General features: G+C 43.4%; 1 protein-coding gene and 1 long non-coding RNA gene across 5 annotated transcripts in view; both read right to left on the bottom strand.

Annotated features, from left to right (window-relative positions):
* Positions 1-22,748, bottom strand: part of LOC108014419 (uncharacterized) — a 90,178-nt gene that overhangs the window by 60,208 nt on the left and 7,222 nt on the right. The window lies entirely within an intron of this gene.
* Positions 1,769-8,444, bottom strand: ETHR (ecdysis triggering hormone receptor). Of its 2 annotated transcripts, none has more exons than XM_036816884.3 (4): positions 7,927-8,153; positions 7,058-7,220; positions 6,804-6,984; positions 1,769-2,896 (listed from the first exon to the last, which is right to left on the bottom strand). In XM_036816884.3, the coding sequence occupies exons 1-4, from the start codon at positions 8,014-8,016 to the stop codon at positions 1,948-1,950; spliced, it is 1,383 nt and encodes a 460-aa protein (XP_036672779.2). In that variant the 5' UTR covers positions 8,017-8,153; the 3' UTR covers positions 1,769-1,947. The 2 variants fall into 2 exon arrangements, with proteins under 2 accessions (XP_036672779.2, XP_016935352.3); XM_017079863.4 differs by lacking the exon at positions 1,769-2,896 and adding an exon at positions 3,304-5,097 and having other exon boundaries at positions 7,927-8,444.

The raw sequence follows: 22,748 nt of genomic DNA on the forward strand, positions 1-22,748 counted from the left end.
TACTCGTAGAGTTTTTATGCTACACTCAGGGAAAAACACCGTGCTAAAAACAAGTACAAACAGCCTTGATTTAAGAAAAATTGCATGCTTAACATTTAAGAACGTTCGTGCTCAAAAAATTCTGATATTGAGCACTTTTTGGATTTTTAATGTCTGCCAACTCTAAAAATTCCCAACTATTTATTCTGAAAGTACTCGGTATATAAGGCGCATAAATTAGACAGTTTTAATGCCCGTGAGCGGCAAGTCGTAAGTAAACTTAAAATATAAATATTATTTATATATATCTCGATTATTTCGTTTCAGTTTCCAATACTTATTTCTCTTACTAGCATAAAATAAAAACTCATTTTAATTTCATAATATTTATATATTGATTTAAGAATTATTCGTCCTTAAATCATGCCTGCAACTTTTTACTTTATTCTTAAATCGTTCTTGTTTTTAGTCCAAATATAACTTGATTTGAGAATTATTCTTACTAGGTTCAAGACCGAAAGGTTCTTAAATCTAGTATTTTGGGTCTTGAAAATTCGTGCTCAAAAGTAGTATTTTGTTCTCGCGTTCTGTATTTTCCATGCTTGGCGAAGTTTTGACACCGAAAATACTAGGTTCAAGCACGAAATACTTGATTTTTTTTCTGAGTGTAGGAATACATTTTTAACTGAAATGTATTGGTCTCATCAATACCTATCGATTGACCTAAAAATATGTTTGCCACGCCCACTCTAACTCCCACACACCGCCCAAACCTGTGGCGCCCACAATTTTAATGCTAGAAAACAAATTTTAGCTGAAATGTATTAGTCTAGTCTAGTCTATTATAGGAAGTGACTCAAACCGAAAATTGTAGCTTTATAGAGAGAAAAGTATGATATACTTAACTATATGGAAGGCAAATCTGAATCGAATAAATTTTACGGTGTTGCTGTCAGGGTTTCTTACAGTTCCAACAGAATAAGACCGAAATCAAACTTAATAATGAAATGTAATATACATTTTGTTACAAATAATGTTAGACCCCACAGCGTTACCCTTTAGTGTACTATTAAACGCTTACCTTTTCTACGCTTTTTATACCCGTTACTCGTAGAGTAAAAGGGTATACTAGATTCGTCGGAAAGTATGTAACAGGCAGAAGGAAGCGTTTCCGACCCCATAAAGTATATATATTCTTGATCAGGATCACTAGCCGAGTCGATCTAGCCATGTCCGTCTGTCCGTCTGTCTGTCCGGATGAACGCTGAGATCTCGGAAACTATGAGAGCTAGGCTATTGAGATTTGGCGTACAGATTCCTGAGCTTCTTACGCAGCGCAAGTTTGTTTCAGTAGACTGCCACGCCCACTCTAACGCCCACAATCCGCCCAAAACTGTAACTCCTACAGTTTTGATGCTAGATAGAAAATTTTAACTGAAATGTATTGTTCTCAACAATACCTATCGATTGACCTAAAAAAAAGTTTGCCACGCCCACTAAAACGCCCACAAACCGCGAAAACCTGTGACGCCCACAATTTGCATGCTAGATAAGAAATTTTAACTGAAATGTATTGGTGTCGTCAATACCTATCGATTGATCCAAAAATAAATTTTCCACGCCCACTCTAACGCCCATAACGCTTAAATCTGTCTACCGCCGGTAGGTGGCGCATTTTAATCTCGCTTTGCTGCTTGCATATCTCCATTTCCCTTTGAGTAACGGGTATCTGATAGTCGAGGTACTCGACTATAGCGTTCTTCCTTGTTAAATTTAAATACGAGCTCCCTTGTAATGGTTTCAAAAACATCTTCTCTAGCGTTTATTGACTTCATCTGAGGTACTTCAGTCTTTACAACAAAATTCAATCTAAAACTAAGACTATTTGATGCTGGAATTTAACTAAATACTTGAACGGTTGCTGGCAGTGGGGGATTTGGGGGATTCGGAGGGTTCGGAGGATGGGCTTCAGATCTTGCTGGCTCGGCGCTCCTGCAGGCAGGCCGTGGTAACGGTGGCAGCCGTTGTCCCAATGATGGCGGCTCCCAGGATGCCCCGTTCGCGTTCGCTCAGGCCGGAAATGGACAGGCTGTTGCTGCGCCACGCGGACGAGGAGGTGGTGCGATCCGTGCCCGAGGACGTGGACATGGAGTTGATCAGGAAGGTGGCCTCGCGGCGGAGGGTGCGACGAGGATGCCGGGCCGTGGCGGATCCCGCCAGCGTGGCTCCCTCCTCGGCGTCTTGTTCCAGTCGCCGGGACGCAGTGCGTCCACTTCCGCCCGCCGCCGGATGCTGCCTCTGGTGGTAGTGGTGGCGATGATGGTGGTGTGGCCGCTGGCCCAGGCAGGTGAGCAGCAGCCGCCAGAAGCCGCTGCGGAACTTGGAGGACATCAGGTTGTACAGGATCGGGTTCATGGCCGAGTTCAGGTAGAGCATAAAGCGCGAGAAGTACAACAGATTGTAGTAGCCGGCGATGCCGAGGCTCTGCACATCTTCGGCGCTGGCCAGGATCACCCACAGGGTGAAGGCTCGGAAGGGCAGCAGACAGACAAAGAAGCTGGACACGACGGCCACAAGCATGAAGATGACCTGCTTCCGGTGCTTCCTCATTCCGTTGCTCTGCTGGTGGCTGCTGCCCTTGGAGCTGGGCACCTGAGAGGAGCCAGTGCCTCCACCCGCCGGCTGCTGGGGCTGCGGGGAGGTGGGTCGATGGAAGGCGTTGTTCGGGCGCAGCAGCTTGTAGGCAATGGCCGCGTACAGGAGCAACAGGATGCCGAAAGGCAGGAAGAAGAACACCGTGATGCTGCCCACGAAGTAGAGGATTGGCCAGAAGCCGTCGGCGGCGGTGGTGCAGACGGGGGCGTCGGTTCCGTCGCCATAGGGCTCCACGCTGTAGCTGGATATGGCGATGATGGGACTGCAAGAATCATATTACTCGTATTAGTTTGAAATAAAGGGAATGGCCGTGTCTGCAGGGTCTGCAAAGTTTTAACGCGCTGCGAGCAGGAAACAAACAAATATTTAAAAGCTACTCAACGGCTAACTACTGGAAAAGTTTCGGGGGCGAAGCACTCAACTTAATCACACAGCGGAAACGGAAACGGCAACGGCAACGTCTGCTCATACTCATACTCATCATACTCGTAGGATGGTGTGGGTTCTAGCTACTTATTACTGTACAAAAACGAACGAAATCTACGTCATGGGGCTACGAAAACAAATTATAAAGCTATATTTACAGAGGTCGGGGGCGTTGGTCCGATTTCCTTATAACTATGTGAATTACACTGCTGCTCGCAGAAGGATAATGCTGAAAAAAGCCGATTCCTTTGACCCGTCATGAGATGTCATAAAAAATTTATTTACTTACAAACTCTTTGCTCTTCTGGAGTGTGTGTGTGCGGACGTGTGTTTTCTTGTATTTATAAGCAGAGTACGTATATGTATAGGTATAAATATGTTTGTATAAATATAAATATTAATATATGGCTAAGTGTGTGTGTGGTGTATGTACAGCTGTGTTTACATGTGAACATTGTGTGCATGTTGAGCTAAGCTTTTTATTTGAGCCGCCGCCAAGTAGGCAACAGTTTTTTCGGACATCCGGTGTAATGGCGGCCATTTTGTCCGGTTTCCTTGGTCCGGCTTACGGAACTATTTCAATACACCTAAATCATGTTTATCCGCCGCCTCGATGGGTTACCCAAACGCATATTAAGCCATTTCCATTTCCCAGTCCTCCTCGCACGCCCGCCGCTTAATGGCTCACCCAATCCATGTCGATGTCCATGTCCACAGCTACATCCACATCCACCTCCTCGTCCACATCACGACTCCAAACTCTGTCCAGTAGTGGTAGTTGTAGTGCTGTTTGGCTGCCGTTGCTGTTATTTATCTTTGGCACATTCATTCGAGTTTAATAGCCCGAAAAATTGATTGTTTTTTGTACGGAAATGTCCAAGGCGAAGGCCCAACTTCGAATCGGGAGCTGTCAACGGCTGACTGAAATCGATTATGCCCGCCAAAGGCGTTCAGGATGCGATTTGTGTGCTGCCAGGAATCAGGATCAGCATTCCAGCCAAGTGAAGCGAGTGTGTAAACGGGTTACAGGCGATTTTTCATGCCTGGGGCATATTATAGTGCCCCGCCTCCTCGGGGAGATTAACTATTCCTTCGATTTTAGGCAGAATTTCCCTACATTTTGTCAGGACTTGTCCTTCATTTAGTTCCTTTCCCTGCAAAGCCTCCTCATCAAAACTTATTTGCGGCTTGTGGCGACGCGGATGCTTGTTCCCCATCGCCATGAGCCGGCTATCACTCACTCTCCTGGCCATTCCCCTGCCCAAAGTGGAGTGCTGCAGCATGGCCATGGCCTCCAGATCACTGCCACACGGCATCTGCATCTCGATCTTCAGGCGGGTGCGACTGATGTCCTCGCTGCACCTGCGATTGGAGCTGCGCGACAGGATGCTCGAGTTCGTGGCTGCCGTGGCATTCGAGGAGTTGGTATTCGTGTTCGTGTTGGTGCCCATTCCCAGGGACAGGGTGCCACTGCGACCCCGCGAAGCGTTCTCCTTCCGCCTGCCCAGGGTCACTAGGTCGAGCAGTAATGCCCCCGCATCCTGGCAGAGCCGCTTGAAACCCCTTCGGAACTTCGTCGACATCAGGTTGTAGAGGATTGGATTCATGGCTGAGTTGAGGTATAGCATAATCCGGCAGAAGTAAAGCAGGCTGTAGTAGCGCACCAGGCCCAGATCGTGGAGCGTCTGGTCGGTGCTGAGGATGATCCACAGGGTGAGCACGCGGAAGGGCAGCAGGCAGACGAAGAAGGACAGGACGACGGCGCCGAGCATCAGGACCACCTGCTTGCGGGCCTTCAGACTGAGTTCCGGCTTCGTGGGACGGGCGCGCAGCATGGCCGCCCGGTTGGAGACCAGGTTCCTGGCGATAATGCCGTACAGCACCACCAGGGTCACGAACGGCACCACGAAGAACACGGAGATGGTCATCAGGAAGAAGGCCAGCGTCCAGTCGGTGATGGCCTGGGTCAGGCACACGGCCACCGACGATCCATCAATGTACTCGGCCAGCTTGTACTCGGCCACCCACAGGATGGGGCTGTTCGGGCGGGGGAATCGCATTTGGGGGAGAGAAAGCAAACGAGAAACGTAATCAGGTGGCGGGGTCACCGGGGGAGTGGATAATGGATAATGGATACGGGTGGAGTGGATAGTTGGGAAAGAGGCACAGAGGGGCAGAAAGGAAGAGAAGGCAGTAGGAGAGGCAGTGGTTGATGACGATGATCCAATGACGATGAACGGAAGGTTAACCAATTCTGAAGTTCAGGTCTCTAATGAACCCGTCTGGCTGGGAACCGATTTTCAAGACCTGATTGCGTTTATGGGTTTTTTATTTCTTCGGGTCAGTCGTGTAAATTAAACTCATAGCGGAGATTACAGATTACCTGTAGATTTCAAAGACTTTTTTACCAATAACTAGAAACATAAAAAAACTTATATACTACATACTTTGAAGAGTAAAATAATGGTTTATTTGAATTTGAATAAATAGTATTTAAATATGCATTAGGATTATAATATTATAAATTTTTTAAATTACAATTAAACATTGAAAACTACCACAACACAATCAAATAAACTCTAACATTTTCAATTTATCATCGATCTGATTATACTTTTTTACATAGAGATTACTAAGCAGATGGTAGGATATACATTTTCTTTTGACTTTGTAAATATTTCCAGCAAACAAACAAGTTTAAGGTTCGTTTATGTGGAGTAACCCGAAACGCAGATTAAACAGTTCCCCTGCTCCCAAAATCCTCCCGGCTAGACCGAAAGATATGACAGTCAACAGGCGGTGGCTGAATTTTTTCTGACGATGATCCGGGCGTTTTGGACGTGCGTCAGCGATTTGCCCCGCCCTCCTTTTTCTTCATAGCTACGCCCATGGGCGTCGGTTTGGATGGGTTTTTAAAATGTTTGCCGGCCTTGGGCTTCTTGTGTAGCGTAATTAATGGGTCTCGGCCTGGAGGCGGGTGTCCTGCGGACCCGAGTCCAACCATGACCCAACCCACCACCCCTGCTGAATTCTCCCACCGAGGGGTCAGTGGCCGGCTCGACAATGTGCTGTTTATTTCATTGTTATGGACGCGGCAAGATTTGCAAAATTAGAAAGGGTCGCCGGTCGTCTTTGGACCCAGCGCACAATAATAAAGTGTCAATGAAATGAAATCCATGATAGCGGACATCGGTGCTTATTAAAGATGACAGGGCGCTGATAACGGACAAAAGCCGTCCGGAACTTGAGGCCAAGGATGTCAGTGGGCACGATGATGATGATATGAGGGCGGGGATGGGGCAGGAGGAGAAATAGCGGGAATGGAAATAGAATAGATAGAGCGACAGTCGCAGTTTAGCATGTAAATGGCACACAAAAGGCCAAACACCAAGACCAGAAATTCCCCAAATATAATGGAAAATAAACAAAATGGAAAAAAATGCGGAGAACCCAAAAACAAAACACAAATCATTAAAATGACGGCGATTGACACTTATAATTAATGAGCGGGCAAAATGAATAAATGGAAATAGGACATAAACTAGATCTAACCAGGATAATACCATATAATACCATACAGGACTACCAACACCAGAAAGCATGCAATGAAGCAACCGAACTGAGAACAATATACGAAACAATAACGCTAATGTCTAATTAAATTTGAGAAAAAGAAGTAGCTGAAATCGGTGGGTGGGTTCAGTGCACCATTCCCAGATGGGAGTGGGAACCGAACCGCTTACCTCGTAAAGAGCGCAGCTATGCCCCAGGCCAGGACGCAGATGAGGATGGCCCGCCCCTTGGTGCAGACGTAGCCGGCCTTTAATGGCTCGCAGATTGCGTAATAGCGCTCGAACGAGATGGCCAAGATGGTCAGCACGCTGGCATGGGCCACAGTCAGCTCCACGAACGGCACCGCCTTGCCTGGGGAGAAAGCAGTTAATTAGGCTGGGGAAAATAAACAGACCGGCAGACAGGCAGGAGCGGATCCACTCACACATCTCGTGCCCCAGGACCCAGGTCTCCGGGCGGGTGTTGACCTCCACGAGGACGGTGGGCGTGCAGACGAGCAGCACCAGCAGGTCGGCGATGCTCAGGTTGGTGAGGAAGATGTTCGTCGAGTTGCGCATATCCTTCGTCTTCACAATCACGATGGGCACCTGCGGGGGATTACAGGTGAGTTACCGAAATTTGACAGCCTCGAGGAGCTTTTCACTCATGCAATCCGGGGATTTACGCGCCAGCACCTGATGCTATTCGCTCAGAGTAAGCATATTTCTTGTAACTCTTAAAGATTTTAATTGAATACATTTCGTTTACCACAAAAATGCTTATGCAAGTGCTGGTTGACTGTCTGACTGACTTTAAGCTTAGTGTTAAGGTGCAAGAAGCCACATAAGGAAAAGATCCTTTATTATAAAGAGATATTAATAAAACTGAATAAAATTCGTATATTTCAACATTATTTTAAAAGGACTTTTAATTATTTTGGTCTAATATAATTTATATATCCATCAGGAATACTCGAATTTGAAATGAAATTGTAAGTCTGTTTTAAATATTGTGCGTTATAGTTATAGATCAAAGTTGTACAATATAGGAAGTTTTTTAATGAATTATTTACTTTAAAGAATTGTAAACCAAGTTTCATTGGATTTTTAAAAAATATACATATATATTTTCCATTACAGATCTTAATTGTAAAAGTCTAAAAATATTTTAAGAATAAATTTTTCAAATAATAAAAAGTTAGCTTGATATAAAAAGGGTGAACCACCCTGCCCGCCCTCGGGGCTATTTCCAAGTGAATTAATTTCAATTATAAATGCCTTTGCCTATAATTCTTCATAGAAGGGGAGGACTCACCATCACGTTGCCCACCACGCCCAGCAGCATGATGACTATGCAGAAGAACATGGCGGTTGTGCGGATATACGACGGAATCTGTGGCAGCATCTGCTCAGCATCGTCCTTGGAAGTGGCTGTTGCTGTTTCGACGGTTGTTTCTGTGGCTTCTGCATCAGATGTGGCTGCTGTTGCTGCGGTGGAGTTGTCCTGGCGGTCAAGTCCTGCGGCTGGAATACGATGAGTTGCGTGGTGTGGGCCATGGCCGCCACCAGGAGCGCCACGGGGTAGCCCAGCCTGCTGTGCCGACGTGGTTGCTCCTGCTGCGGGAAGGGCATCGTGGGCCTGGAGCAGGACGGCGGGCAGGAGCAGAAGCAGGAGCAGGAGCTGGAGCCACGGGCAGATCCTCGGGCCTACGCCAATGCTGGTCAGCCGTGGAAGCTGCCCAATCCTGGCCACAGCGACGCCGTGGCTGCCGCTGAGCAATGTCGCTGTCCTCGTCGTCCTGCGGCACTCGGAGTGTATGTCACGCAATGGGAATCACAGGGACAACAGCATCGTGGACTCGGATGGAGTAGATGGAGTGCCGCCACCGCCCGCTGTTCAATTAAGTGGGTTACGGCCAAGGGGCTGTCCTGCCCAAATCCGTTGTAATTGCCGCCCGGCAAGTTTATGCCCTCACTTAAATACGCGCTAATGAAATTAAGTTGTCCAACGGCTTCTCGGATACTCTTCTATCGCCTGGATGCGGCCGCATTAAACAAATCAATCAGTGGGGCTTTGCGGTTGTCCTCTGCGGCCTCAAGTGGCTGAAACGGCGAATGGCAATGGGATTAGCGTTAAGTGTCCTGCCCAGGATCAGGAAATAACCGGCCATTGACCAGGCCGGCTAACTAACGATAATGAATGAAAAGTTCATTAGGCGCTGTCATTTACATAACATTAGAGCATCCGGCCCCCGGATCCTCCCTCCACCATAAACAAGCTCATCACCGGGCACTCGGGACTCTTGACCAAATGGCACTGGACCGAAACCAAGGAAACAGTGGTATGGGCAGGGGTTTATTGTGACAGCAGGGTGCTTCTTAAGCTCCTCCCCTAGCTTAGATTATAATATAAGAGCATTAGATTAAGCCAGTATTTGTTTATTATTTTATTTTAATAAAGCCACATATGAATATTTTTTAGAAAGGTAGACGGTTTTCTAGTTAATGAAATAAGCTGTCTAATTTATTCTCGTAAGAAAAGCTAAATGGGGGGAATAAAAGTTTCAGTTCTCAATTAAACTGGTTTGTCACTGATCCAAAAACCCTCAAATAATTAATTGCCACACCAAGTTAAACTCCAACAAATGTGAGTAAGCTTGTGAGATAAAGCATACATACGTTATATAACGATTCTTAAGCAGTTCACAAATTTACCAAAGCCTTTCTTTAGTAATCATAAAAGTAGAAGTTAAGAAATAAAACAAAAAAGTCATATTCCCATAAAAATTTTAGCGCAATTTTAAGAACTTGTCTTAGACTAAGAGGCCCTTACTTAAATGACAATAACCATATTTTAATACATAGTTCAACAAGAGTAGTCAGCTTTATGTTGATCCCCAAACTCCGCTCCTGTCTTGGATGTTTGCTTCCAATCTCGGGTGACAGGGTCGCCCGGCAGACGGCGATTATCGCCGATGGCGTCTGCTGCCCATCCCCATCCCCAACCCATCCCTACCTCCATTTCCATCCTCATCAGCCCAACGAGAATGGGGATGGCTGTTGTCAGCCAAATGGCTTTATTAAATCCCCATCTTTGCGGCGCGCAACTCGCTTAATTATATTATGCTCATACAGAGCCACGAACACTCATGCGAGGAGGTGGACAGGGATATATCCACGGACCCATGGACACTTGGACGTATAAACACAAGCTTCCGGTGTTTGTTTGCTATCGAGGGGGTGGTACAAGGGTGCATCTAGATATAGGGTCACCCTGGGCAGCGCCATTTTGATTAATTTGATAAATTCATTATGCGCACACCATATTGGCCAGATCCTGGGGCCTGTTCCTGTCCGGAAGCCTTTGACTGCGAGTCTGTCTCTTGTCCTTTTTTCCTGTGCCAAGCTGTGCTCTCTGTTTGCTGTGGCCCAGGATTTGGGAAGGAGTTGTGGGTTCAATGTGCCCAAATGACATAACAAGGCAGTTTGTGTCACATTTGGCTTAAAAATGCGACTTTAACGATGCTGAGCGAGGAATATCCCAGGAGTCGAAGGCTGGGTTCTGTTCTCTATTGGCCATTTTGTTGGGCGTAATTGCTTCGAAAGTTTCGAGTTGGTCATGTAGAAAGACAAATGAATCGTTTCAAACTTTCGGCTGAGAGCTGTGGCCATCAATATGGCCCACTATGTCGGACAACAGGACAACACCAGAAACCAACAACACATAAATATAGGTTTGTATATGTGTAACCAACAACTGCTGCCACAAACATGCGAGGCCTGCATGTAAATCTGAAAACGGTTTATGGTTTCGGCCGAAATCCCAAGTTCTCGAGTGCCGAGCGGCCATTTGATGGATAACTTGTGGCCTGTCAGTGGGCGTGTGCCAAAATACAGAAGTTACAAAGGCACACGGAAGAAAATAACGAACATTTTGAATATGATTCCATCAGGGGTGCCTAAAAGTAGGCAATGAAATAGCGAATTCAAAAGGGAAAACCGAAACAAGTATTTTCAAAGAGCCATTTAAGTGATATAAAATAAATAGAGGTGTCGGTTAGATATATTTTTGAGTATCAACTGTATACATTATGGTTTTTTGAACACTAAGTTGGTTAGCTTAAATTTTGTGGTATAAGTATGTGAGTTCATGGGAATTCTCTAAAGATTATAATAAGTTATGTGGAGTGAGATTGAACCGACCACTTAAATATTTGTAGTCTTAAAATATTTCTGAATAAAACGTATTAAAGAAAAAGATAATTCTTTGCTGTAAATGTCTTAAAGTATATTAAATTCGCTTAGCTTAAAAATCGTGTATAGAACATACCTCAGAATTTCTGGGCTATTAGAGTGAAAAGGATTAACTTGTAAGATTAATGACATATTTGGAAGGCTTTAGCCTCACCACCGCAAAAAGTGCACACATGAACATTTACTTGAAGTTTCTATAATGGAGTTTCTTTGTGTGTACACAACTTTCGTATAATTTTTCGGCTGAGATTTGAATAAGGTTGAATAAGAAGCGGCTGGCGATAATGGAAATGGAGCGAATTGGCCTGCATCCAGGATGTGTGAGTGTGTGCGGGGTGCCGAGTGGATTTACTTGTTCAAGGACTCCTATGCACGCGTGTGTGATTGTGTGATCCAGCGCAGCGCTTTTTATGGTATTTAAGATTGAACGGAATTTATTGCTGACACCCTAATAAAATTAACATTGAAATGGCAATTTGAGGAGGCAATAAGAATCAGCAGCAGAAGTAGCGCCCGCATCAGTATCGAAATCCCAGGCGGGAAAGTCGGAGCAAGTTGTCACACCCCCAGAACACACGCATATCTAATCAATTTATCGTTCAATAATAGTCAAGCCAGTGGATATATGGGATGGTTATGGGCCGATGTGCCTTAGCAGCCACTTTGACAAATCGCTAAGCGTGAAAAAGGCGAACGAGTGGGTGCCGAAACAAATTAAAGCCCAGCCGTCAAAGTGATTTCGAACATTCTGGCAGAGTTTCCCAGCTCCATCAGCTGCTCAAATATCCCGAGGAACGCGGTCTAAAGCACATTTATATTCCCCTCAAGCCAACCGCATCCTGTGGCCGTGGATCTGCTCCTATTTTTCTCGCCGAGGGTGTCGCACGCTAAATAAATTGAAATGACTTCGTAATTGTATTTGTGACTCTGGCCAAATTAATCTAACTAGTTCGCATGCCGGATCAGCGCTCGTGTGGAACCGATGGCAGGAGGAAAAACAACATCAGGGCGAACAAAGCGCCGTAAAACCAAAAGCTTGTTTTTCAATTGAACCCACCCAAACCACCGAATCCCAGAGCCAAAGTGGCCAAAGTGGCTGTTTCGGCCAACAGAGTTGGTGGGGTGGCAAATTGCCTTTGCTTTCGGTGCTGTGTGAAAACCCTCGAAATCCAAATTGACATGTCGATGGTCATGTCCCACAGTCATGTCCCTTTAATTGACCATTGAATGGCAATTAAGGCAGAAGCTATTTTTGGGGACGCTAGTTCGAGTGCATTAGCCTCGGCTCCCTTTCCCCGAATTAGCCACATTAGTGCGGACCAAGGCTTCTGAAATATGTTGGGGCTATTATAGGGTTGAAAAGAACACCAATATTTATACACAACAAAAAATATGTCAGTACAGTCCTATCAATAATGTAAAATAAACTATATATTTTAAATAGTTTTGGGTACTTTTCATCTTAAAAGGCAATCGGAATACTCTTAAATTGTTAAAAAATAAAAATCTAGAAAAATATTATATGTTATCCACAGAAAAACTTATTAAAAGTGTTAAGAAGTGTTTTTCATTTAGTTGCTTATGTTGTTGAATTTAACACAATTATCAGAAAAAAATCTTACGAGCTTTATCATAGAGCTATATACTTATTTTTATCATCATTTTATTTTGTTATAATTTGAGGTATATTTTATTTAAATTTCTTGATTATTTAAGAATACTCTTTCCTTAACATTGATTTTTCATTCCGTAAATAGCTGCAGAGGCATCTTGGCGAGTCAAGAATTTAAATTGAAACGGCTGAATGATGGGGCTCGCTATTTCGAATTACAGTTTCATGCCCCGGATTCCAAAGGAGGCCAGTTCCTGTGCGAGTTTTTAGCCGTCGTTTGGCTCCAATAATTCCTTGTGGCGTTACTGCAAGGAGTCAAGGATGTTGGCCCGGCCATCCAGCTTTAACTCCTTTACCCGTCCTGTCCGATATCACTTATTTATGCGAGTGCGACGAGCAACTCGGCTTTTGCCTCTAACTGGATTCTGTGCACTGGATACTGGTTACTGAGCTGCCACCGTTTCTCTGTCTGACTGTCAGTTCGTTTTGTTTTGTTTTGTTTGTTTGTTTGCCCGCAATAAGAAAAGGCAACGGTCGCGGGCTAAACGTTCAAACAATGGCCAGAGAACTGGGCTTACAGCGATGCTCCAAAGAATAATACCAATATCCCGCTACCATTGAAGAAATAGTGAACCTAACAGTACAAGTTTTCTAAAAATTAAATTCAAGTCCACCCTTATTAATTGAGAACGGAAAAAAGCCCAGCTCAAATTAACTCACTTATTCAAGGAGAAGCGTTCTTGAAAGAGGTCTCGATTTAGTATTTTAAACGATCTTGGCTCACTTTTGGGTTCGAAGGAACTGTTTTGAGAGCGGTTTTTTGCGAGTGTATTATAAAATTGTTAAAATTGAAAAAAAAATTCATTGTTTGTTATAAACTAAATTATTACATCAGGCAAGTACCCCTATAATATTCTAATAATAGTATAAGTACCCCTATAGTATTGAACATAGCTGTGGATTCATCTAAGTATAAACATACACAATTGCGTATGGGTTGGTCGTTTAACTAACGTTTTTCTAAAGCTAGAATTCTTTATCGGGCGGGAGAATGTGCCCGCTGTTTTGAACTCATTCGAGTTGCTCACCCGCCCTGTCAGCCCGGCACTGCCTGGCACCCTCTCCTTCCTTCCTGATGAGCGTAATTCTATATTCCTCCTCGGCGCTTGTTGCTGTAAGAATTCACCATTGATAAGCCATTGGCCCGGCAAGGCGTTTTATCGCCGGACGCCGAACGGAGCGGAGAAAGATGCGACGCCACGGACTTTGGCATCGCCATCGACATCGACATCGCCGCGGGCCGGGAAACTCTGCAGCTGTTCTCCAAACACTCCCCGTATTGGCCAGACCCTCGACGGTCTTGTTTGTCTATTTGCTCGCTATGGGAATTCATACAGCACACATTCTGCGCAGACCGATGGGCGGACAGTCGGTGGGTCATATAGCACAGATAGCACTAGCTATTGTTTTACGATTTCATGTATATTGTAAATAGAGCAGAAGAATGGAGGGACTGTGAGCTGAACTTTGAAATACCTCGGGATATGCCAAATATTACTTATGTTTACGTAATATAATAATATAATATATAATATAATAATTAATTTTCAAAAAAGCCATAATAAATGTAATTATTTATTTTAAATTTTAAAGTTGGTCCTTCAAGCCGAATATTGGGGATAAAAAATAAATAATACCCTTTAAAATGAATAAAACCTTTTGATTTGGCTGTACAGTGTTTATGAACGATTGCCAGAGCTGTCTGTTATCAAAATAAATGTTTATCTTCTTAAATTGAAATCTACAATTGATCCAATACGCCCCGCTATACCCTTGGGAAACTACAACATACCGCTAAAGACACTTTAATTGCTTCGATTCGCGCTATGCTCGCTGTGTGCTTGTGTTTTTGTATCTCTGTGTGCTAAGCGTATCATGTGGCATTTGAATATGGGCCACTAATGCGTATTTAACATTGGGCTGACCTTGAAGGTTATCGCATTTCGCAGCGCCAAATGGGAATAGCTCCCGATTCGATACCCATTCGCCCGTTCGAGGGCAAGAATGCAATAAGAATGCCACATATGTGGGATTTTTCATCCTTGGGCAGGAATGAGCTGCACTCGGTGTCCTTCGTCCTTCGTTTGACTTCGCTGCCGCTTCCGCTGGTCCCCTGTCATTTCCGGTGCGCATATTGGAAAATGGCGCTGGCCGCACTTCCGCCCGAGAGTTATTGAGCGGAGCGTGGCCCCGCATCGTTAACGTGGCCCTAACTCGCATCCTGCCGTCAAGTGGCTGTTAAACAAACTTGGGCGTTTCCCAGTCCGCCTTTGACATTCCCGGGGCTGCACTCCTTTGCTGTTTCACTTAATTTGTCATCGTGACACTGACGCCCCCCGTTGGCCAGGGGGCGTGGCACTGCTGCTGACGTCAGCTCGAAGGATAATTTACTAGGAGTCGGAACAGAAGACCTCGAAGAGTGACGAATGGGGCACCCACTTGTGTGCGACCTGTCAGCTTCTAATGAGGGGATTTAAAACTGCATTAAGCTCAGCCAGCGATGGGCGATAAGTCCGCAGACAAGTGCCAACTTGGCAGTTGTCGCCTTTTATTGGCTGCATCTTTTATGAGCTGCCTGCATATCTAACTTTCTGACTGACTTTCACTCTTGGCCCGGCCAAATATTTTACGAGTTCAGCGACCTCGCCATCCGGTGGCTTAATATGCAAACACAACATTATAATGACCGCAGGACACAAATGGAAATGGAAATGGACGGAGCACAGCCATGTTTTTATGACTTTGCCGGCCACGAGTTGGCCAAGTGCGTAATGAAAAATGTATTTATTGTGGAATAAAAATATTTATCAGTAAATTAAACGCCCTGTCAGTCGTCTGGATCTATTCAGAGTGTCGTCTTCACTGCAGATTGCATGATGAAATTCCGGGGCGGTCAGAATCACCCGAGAAGGCCCAAACCAGCTGGCCAGGCCACTAAATTTAGAATCGGAATCCGGTGGACGATAAATTCATGCTCTCAGCGGGAACCAGTTTGTTACCCCGCTTTTACAGCCTAAGCATAACGATTATGGCTGATGAAATATTCCGATCCCTAATGGGTTGGGACCCCAGTTCGGCTCAAATAAATCCGCGGTTGTCCAGGAAAGAGTGCATCAAAACATTCGACTCGCAGCGAGGAGCAGAGAAACAAATAACCATATGGGGGTTATTCACTTCCCCTTTTATTTATCAATGAGGGAACAGGAAAAACACGTTAATCAGATTGATCAGGGCGATAAAAGTCATTTACAAAATTATTATGGACTGCTGATTGAACAGCAACAATGAAATAAATCCTGATCAATAGGGGAAAGAAAATAATAAAGGGCTAGACCATCGATATATGTCATTTTCGTATTTATAGCAGGAATATTGGAATAATTTTCCATGACAAAAGCCACCTTTACTTCCTAATATTAAGGCCCGAATTGGGGGAGTCACGAATATTTTTTGGACCGGTTTCAATTAAGGGAACTCTGCTGGCAATTAGAATTGCAAATGAAACTGCCCGAAAAGAGCCAAAAATATAAACCAGAACAACAAGACCAGCTGAGCGTGTGTCAAAAATAAAATGTGAAGGGGAACTGGGAGCTGGGAACTGGGAACTGGAAGCTGATCCGAGCTCAAGATGAAGACTGAATCCGGAAATGGCACCAAAGTGCGGAACAAGTGGCCGACGCTTTTGGGGATGGAACTTGGGGTTCCCCCTTTTGGAGGATTGCGTGGGTGCTCACAGTTTTTCAATTTTGATGCGCCCAGAAACAATTTGAGAGTAATGACGAAGAAAGTTGTTACTCGGCGTGTGGCTCATTTGTCAGGGATTGAGATTAGGATAGAAGGGGTCTAAAACTGGGACATCTTGGAGCCTCCGACAGAGCGGGCTATAATCTAAACGGTTCGTGGAAAATAGGCATGCATAAATTTATAGGTTTGGGAATGGCGTGAAAAATGGTCAGGCAGTTTATTTAAAGAGGCTTGCCTTTGGATTTTCACCAGCTCTGCTGTTATTTCCCAGCTTTTAGCTGGCATCGATTGATTTTTGATAGACGCACACGCAGAAGCCTCTTTGGTTTAATTGCCCAAATCAACGGGCATGAATAAAATGGCTATAAATATGCGTATACTTGAATTAAACAAATTGATTTCGGACGTATGAAAGGTGTATGTGTATGAATGAGTACCTGTGCTGTACAACCAAAACAATTGCGTTTAATTGGCCAATTGACTGGCAACATTTGCCATTAGGCCCAAGGAGTGACTGTGACTTCCTGAGTGAAGGCGGTGCTAATTGTTTAGTTAAGCGCGGCTGAATATAAATAGAACTTAATGAGGGAGTGGTGGGGCATATTTTCCAAGTGGCCATATGGCCGCACTTTGCACGACAAATGAGGCGTTCCTATCACTTCTTGATTGCCAACGTTTCCCAGGGGGCAAAGGTCGTGGAACGGGTTGACGAGGGTGTCGCCTCTATATCATATCCCTCCATGAAAAACTTTTCCCATTCAACGCCTTCCGGTATCATTTATCTGGAGGGCGCACAGACTTAATAACCCATTTGTTGGCTGATCTCGCAGTCATGACTCCCGGGCATACAAATGGCCAATAAGACCTGTCATAAACGCCAGCCGGAAAAGCGGGACATCCATATGCCGTGGTGCTGGATAAAAAAGCGGTAGGCAAACGACCTTGCCGAGTGGCAAACATTTGGCTTCTAATTAAGCTCCTAAGCAGGAAAACAAGAGTCCCCCACGAGCACAAGGCAATGATTAAGCGCCCACGTACGGAGCACTACGGAATGGGGCTTTGAGTGGGAATTCGGAGGGGGAACTCCGGCGGAGGTGGTGGCCTTCATGTCTTATGCGCGTGCTAATCAAATTGGGTCTAGTCCCTGTCTGCGAGGTGGAAGTAGTGTATCTTTTGCGGCCCAGGACCGCCTTGTTTATCAGCAGTCTGCGCCTAATGTGTAAGTGTGCCAAAACTGATTGCATAATTATGCAAATGCCCCGGCACAATATACGTCTAATGAATTACTCAGACTTCCAGAACCATTCCCGGCCAGAAGGCCAAAAGTGATAGCCACGGCTCTTAGTCAGCAGTCAAGGGGCTCAAAAATAAACAGCCAGAGGAAATGGAGTGGGGAAATGTGCTGGAGAAAGGGAAAGCGCCTTCCTCTGGCGGAGTTTTTCTTGTCGATAATGATTATACAATAATTTGTTATTGTGACCCCGGCTTTGTTTTCGGGGTGTTGGTAATTACATTTGACTTGGGAGACGCAGGGGAAGTGTTACGGATTAATCGAATTAGGCCCAAATCTGTGACAACAAGACGGATAATTAACAGCCGTCGTTTCCTCTTTGCCAGTTGCAGGACTCACACGTAATCACAGAGAAGAAAAAATATTTGATAATGAAATATAGTTTATGACAGCGTTCATTACTTATAAACCATTGACTTTTGTTAATAGCAGTCGGAAATTCCATTGCAAATATGAATAAGTAGATTTTTAGCTTGAAGGAAAACTATTTAATTGAAATTAAATTAATTCATATCAGTTTTAATAAATGTATTCTGGAAAAATAACACCCTTTTACAACTAATTATTTTTATATAAAATGTGTTACATAAATGTCTTTCCATTGAAAATTTGAATTCTGTTAAAATAGTAAGTAAAGTAACATATATGGTATCTTAATTTATAGTGGTTACACTATTTAAGGTACATTTATCAAATAACGCCACAAAAAAGTTATATTAAGGGGTTTGGCTTTCAAGATTCAATAGTTTTAGACTTTTTGGTTTTTTGATTCAATGTGGATAACAACTTTTAAAGATAATTCAATTTTTTAATAATATTTATTTATTTATTTATAGCTTACAAATGCTGACACTTTAACTATTTTTTTAAACAAAAGAATCAGTGTAATCGTTTTGTATAAATAGTATTTTTTGCCGCAGCGGCATTTGTAAACAATTTTTAATTTTCATCAGTTACCTTAAAATCGAGATCAAGTATTAAAGTCTGTACTGAACATATTTGTTTGCCATTATCGGTTTGTATCCAATTCACAAGCTAGAACTTTAAAGCAAACTCAACATTATGAGTTCTTACCTAAAAAATGGTTTTACTTTAGTTTCGTGAAGAAACCACTGTAACTTGTTCAACTTTTTTCCGTGCTGTAATAGTAACTGCGTTGACAGTAAATTAAACACGCATTAGAACATCCCCTACTGAAACCCCAACCCTGCACGTGCCCCTTCAACAATTCATAATCGTTAAACTTAATCGCTGAGCTCATTTTCGCCTTGCCCCTTGTTTATTTTTCCAAACATAAAGAAACCCACTCGCCAAAGTTCAATCGAAAATTTGGCCATAAAAAAGAATTAGCACACGCACAAAGTAAGAGTAAGAATTTTAACAAAATAAATATGAGGCCCATTAAAACTATATCGACAATCATCAATAGTTTCGATTGGGGCTAAGCAAACATTGCACCGAAAATAAAGCCCAATTCCCAGCGCCCAACCCATCGAAAACATCCATATCACCCCCTTTTAGAAGGCCCACCTTTTATTTGCATTGCGGGTGACAGTTGAGTTAAATTTTGAAAAGAAATTCACGATGGAAATGGAATGGAATGGCGGGGCTGCTGTTTATTATGTCTGTGAGTCAGTGAGCGACGAAAACGGGGGGCAATTCTTATTCAGACGGCGTCCCCGCGATTGCAAACGCGATCGCGATTGTCATTGCCCCAAAAAGCAAGGCCCAAACTAAAGTCAAGAAATCGAAAGGCGCCACACACACGCGTCTGGCAAATCAAATGGACGAGCGACTGACTTAATTTTCCCCTCATCTTCAGTCGTTTTCGGTGGACAGCTCCGACGTGTTTGACCGCATACTTTTCCTTTCTTTTTGTTTTTCTCTGGTTTCGCTCGCTTTTCCCATTTTCCAGCAGTGCGTAATTAGGCAGAGCACGGCGTAAAAAACGAGACCGCCAGATAGAAAATGGCAACATGAAAGACGAGCGCATAAATCACAATTCACAATTCGCATAAATAAAGACATTTGATTTGGAACTGGGCCTTTTAGATGACCGAAATAGCAAAGCCCAATCATCTTGTGATGCAGGCGGAAAATTCTCAAAACGAAACGCCGGCCTCTCTGGCGTATACGCAATAAATTTTCATATTTCTTATGTCGCTCGCGCTCTCTTATCCGATTTGCCCCCAGTTCGTTGGTCTGAGCGATATAATGGGATGAACTTAGTCGGAGGAGGTATGGTAATAGACCCCCTCCCACATATGACGTTTTGACTGCCCAAATTTATAAACAAGCCGAACTGAGCCGGGCTAAATCAACCTCTGTGCGTATTAAATATGTTTGGCATTAAATTTGCGCGGCAATACGAATGGTAAACAAAAGGCCCCAAAGAGCGCCAACAGATGTTGCATTTATTTAATGAGCCGACGATGGGTGGGCGATGGGCCATGTGCGATGGGGTGTTGGAAATGTGTTCTTAAGCAAATAAAAACCCATATTTATACAACTTATTCGGTTATTTCGGGACGGTTCCTTGAGTATGGGAACGTGAGCCGCCAAAATGAGTTGAAAAGTTCGGCGACAATGCGCGGAATTTTGAGTGGGGCTCAATTCAAGGTCCCTGCGAAGGGAGTTCGGGGTGAGAAATTCAAGAAGCTCACTTCGCCACACTTTTCGAGTGCGGTTTTCAAGCATATACTCGAAATAATCACGATCTTGATCATCTCGAACTTATAGCTATCCATAAACACGATGATGACGATCATGACTTGACGGTTGCGTACGCTTAGCAGTGGCATTAATTTGTCAATGTTTATATTTTGAAATCAATATTATCAGCAAAATAAACATTATTAATAACGATGCTTGAGAAGCGGTTCAATGGATAGTCGGGGCTGTTGAGATAAACAGAATCATTGAAACGCGTATGCAAATGCCGGCAAGTCGTTTGGTTTCATTTATTCGATCGAAAATATAATGCGGCATATTATCGCAGAGGAGGGATTTAAGAATACTGTTTACCATACTACACTATATAAATAATATAAAATGGTAGGTTAGCAAAAATAAATACAAAAGAATGTAGTTTGTACAGGCAAACAATTGAAGAGCCCTATTTTAAAGACCTTCACCATAAGAATTCGAAGCAGATAACCCTTTATAACCTCTATTAACATTGTATTCAGCCCAATTTACTTTTCACATTATCAAGAGCATATGAGTTCCATTCAATGGCACTATCATAGACACCTTCACTTTGTTGACACACCGCAAGTGGAAAACTACGCGGTCGCCGGGGAACCACTTACCTGAGAAAAGCCGGCGGAAAACTCAAGATCGGTGGGGAATACGGATCGGGAATGTGGAACTGTGCCGTCGACCCCCGCAAAATGCGTGTGCTGCGGTGGCAGGTGCATTAATTTCCGATGTCAAACTTCACGGCAACACTTAACGAAATACTTTTTTATGTTTTGCATGTAATTAAAAGCATTAACACGCCGCCGCCGACAACCGCAGCCAGCTGACATCGGTGTTGACATTAATGACGGCGGCAAAGTGCAGGCGGATCGGTTGGGTAGCGGGAGTAGTCACATATAGAGAAGACGAAACTGGAACTGAGGCAAGTACCGCGATGCACCTGTCACTCGAGAACTCTATTTCCCAAAACTGTTCGGTTCCAGAACCAACTTTCTTCTTTCGCCGCGACAAGGCCAACTGATCCAGCCAACCGCTCGACGGCAGGTTTTCCAAAAGACTAACAGCGCGGTTTTCTAGCAAACAATTTTCATACGCCGTGTTTGCCGGCATGGCCAAAACAACCGGCCAAAAGCTCTCTGGGGGAATCGGCAAAGTTTCGTATTCAAGCTAGCCGAGAGCTTTTCCACTCGGCTTTCCCTCCGCCAATTTGTCAATTTGGCGCGAAAAGCATACGACGGGGCTTTAGTGAATGGAGCAGCAAAGCGTCTGGAAATCGGACTTTGTTTAGATTGCGTAGAAAAGCGGGGGAATCTCTATGACGCAATCTGAATGAAGTGCGCGTAAAAGCTGGCTTGCAATCACGGTCAATACAGGGTGGTGCCAGTACACACGGAAAAAATAGTTGGATTAACTAATTTAAACCATTATTTAACGATTTTCGAATATGATTCAGAAAAAAATTATATTATCGTTACTAACTTTATGTATGGTTTAATTTACAGTTCAAGGTAAAAATTAAACTTTTTTGTATGTAACATTTGAATATAGTAATATTTTGTACCAAACATTTTAATTTTATTGTTTTTGTGGTTAAAATATTCACTTTTATTTGAAATAATTAGATAATTTTAAATAAGAAAGAGTTTTAAAATAACTATAGGTACTTTTATTAACATCTAATAATTTTATTTCTTTTACATAGAAAACCCCTTCAGAAACACTCAGTCAAGCACTTGAAGTACGAAGAGACTCATTTTTCAATGGAATACTTACTTATTTGTTTTTATGCATTTTATATTATTGTTTTGAGTTTGTAGTTGAATTTTCTGTGTGAATTTTGAATTCAAGCATACTTCATACCCGAATAAATCCTAAGAAGTATTAATTTTTCACAAGAAATAACCAAATGATCTGTTAATTTTTCTATCCTAATCATTCCTTTATATACAAATTCTAAAATGTGTAAGCGATATCTTCTATATGGTAATGAGTAAAATGTACTGATCAAAAATATTTGAACTACATCTAAGACTATTGCTTCGCCACTATGTGTACTGCCGTCCACAGTGATAAACCCTTTTGAAAGGTATAAAAATGTCAGGTTGCCACTAATGCTTTGACAATAAAATTTCAAATAGTAAGTGGCTTTAAGCACTTAACTAATGGCTGCAATTTGCCAATAATAAATCACTTGTTCTTATCAATTTCAACGATACACTCAAGTTTTACTCATTCGTACTAAATTTACAAGTGAGTTAGGGAATTGGTAAATAATTAATCCCTTTGAAAATGTAATCAGTAAACTCTTAATCTTTTTGGAAGTCTGGAATTTGTACTAACAAGCGACTGGTCTTTGGACTCACCCTTGCTAAGAAGTTGTGAAATTGTATTTCTTTTAGAACCTTAGGATCAGGGAACCATACAGTATTGCTCTTTTAACAGATAGGTAAACTTGATCGGTGATCCATGCTAAGAA

Source organism: Drosophila suzukii, chromosome 3 (assembly GCF_043229965.1).
Source record: "Drosophila suzukii chromosome 3, CBGP_Dsuzu_IsoJpt1.0, whole genome shotgun sequence".
NCBI lineage: Eukaryota > Metazoa > Arthropoda > Insecta > Diptera > Drosophilidae > Drosophila > Drosophila suzukii.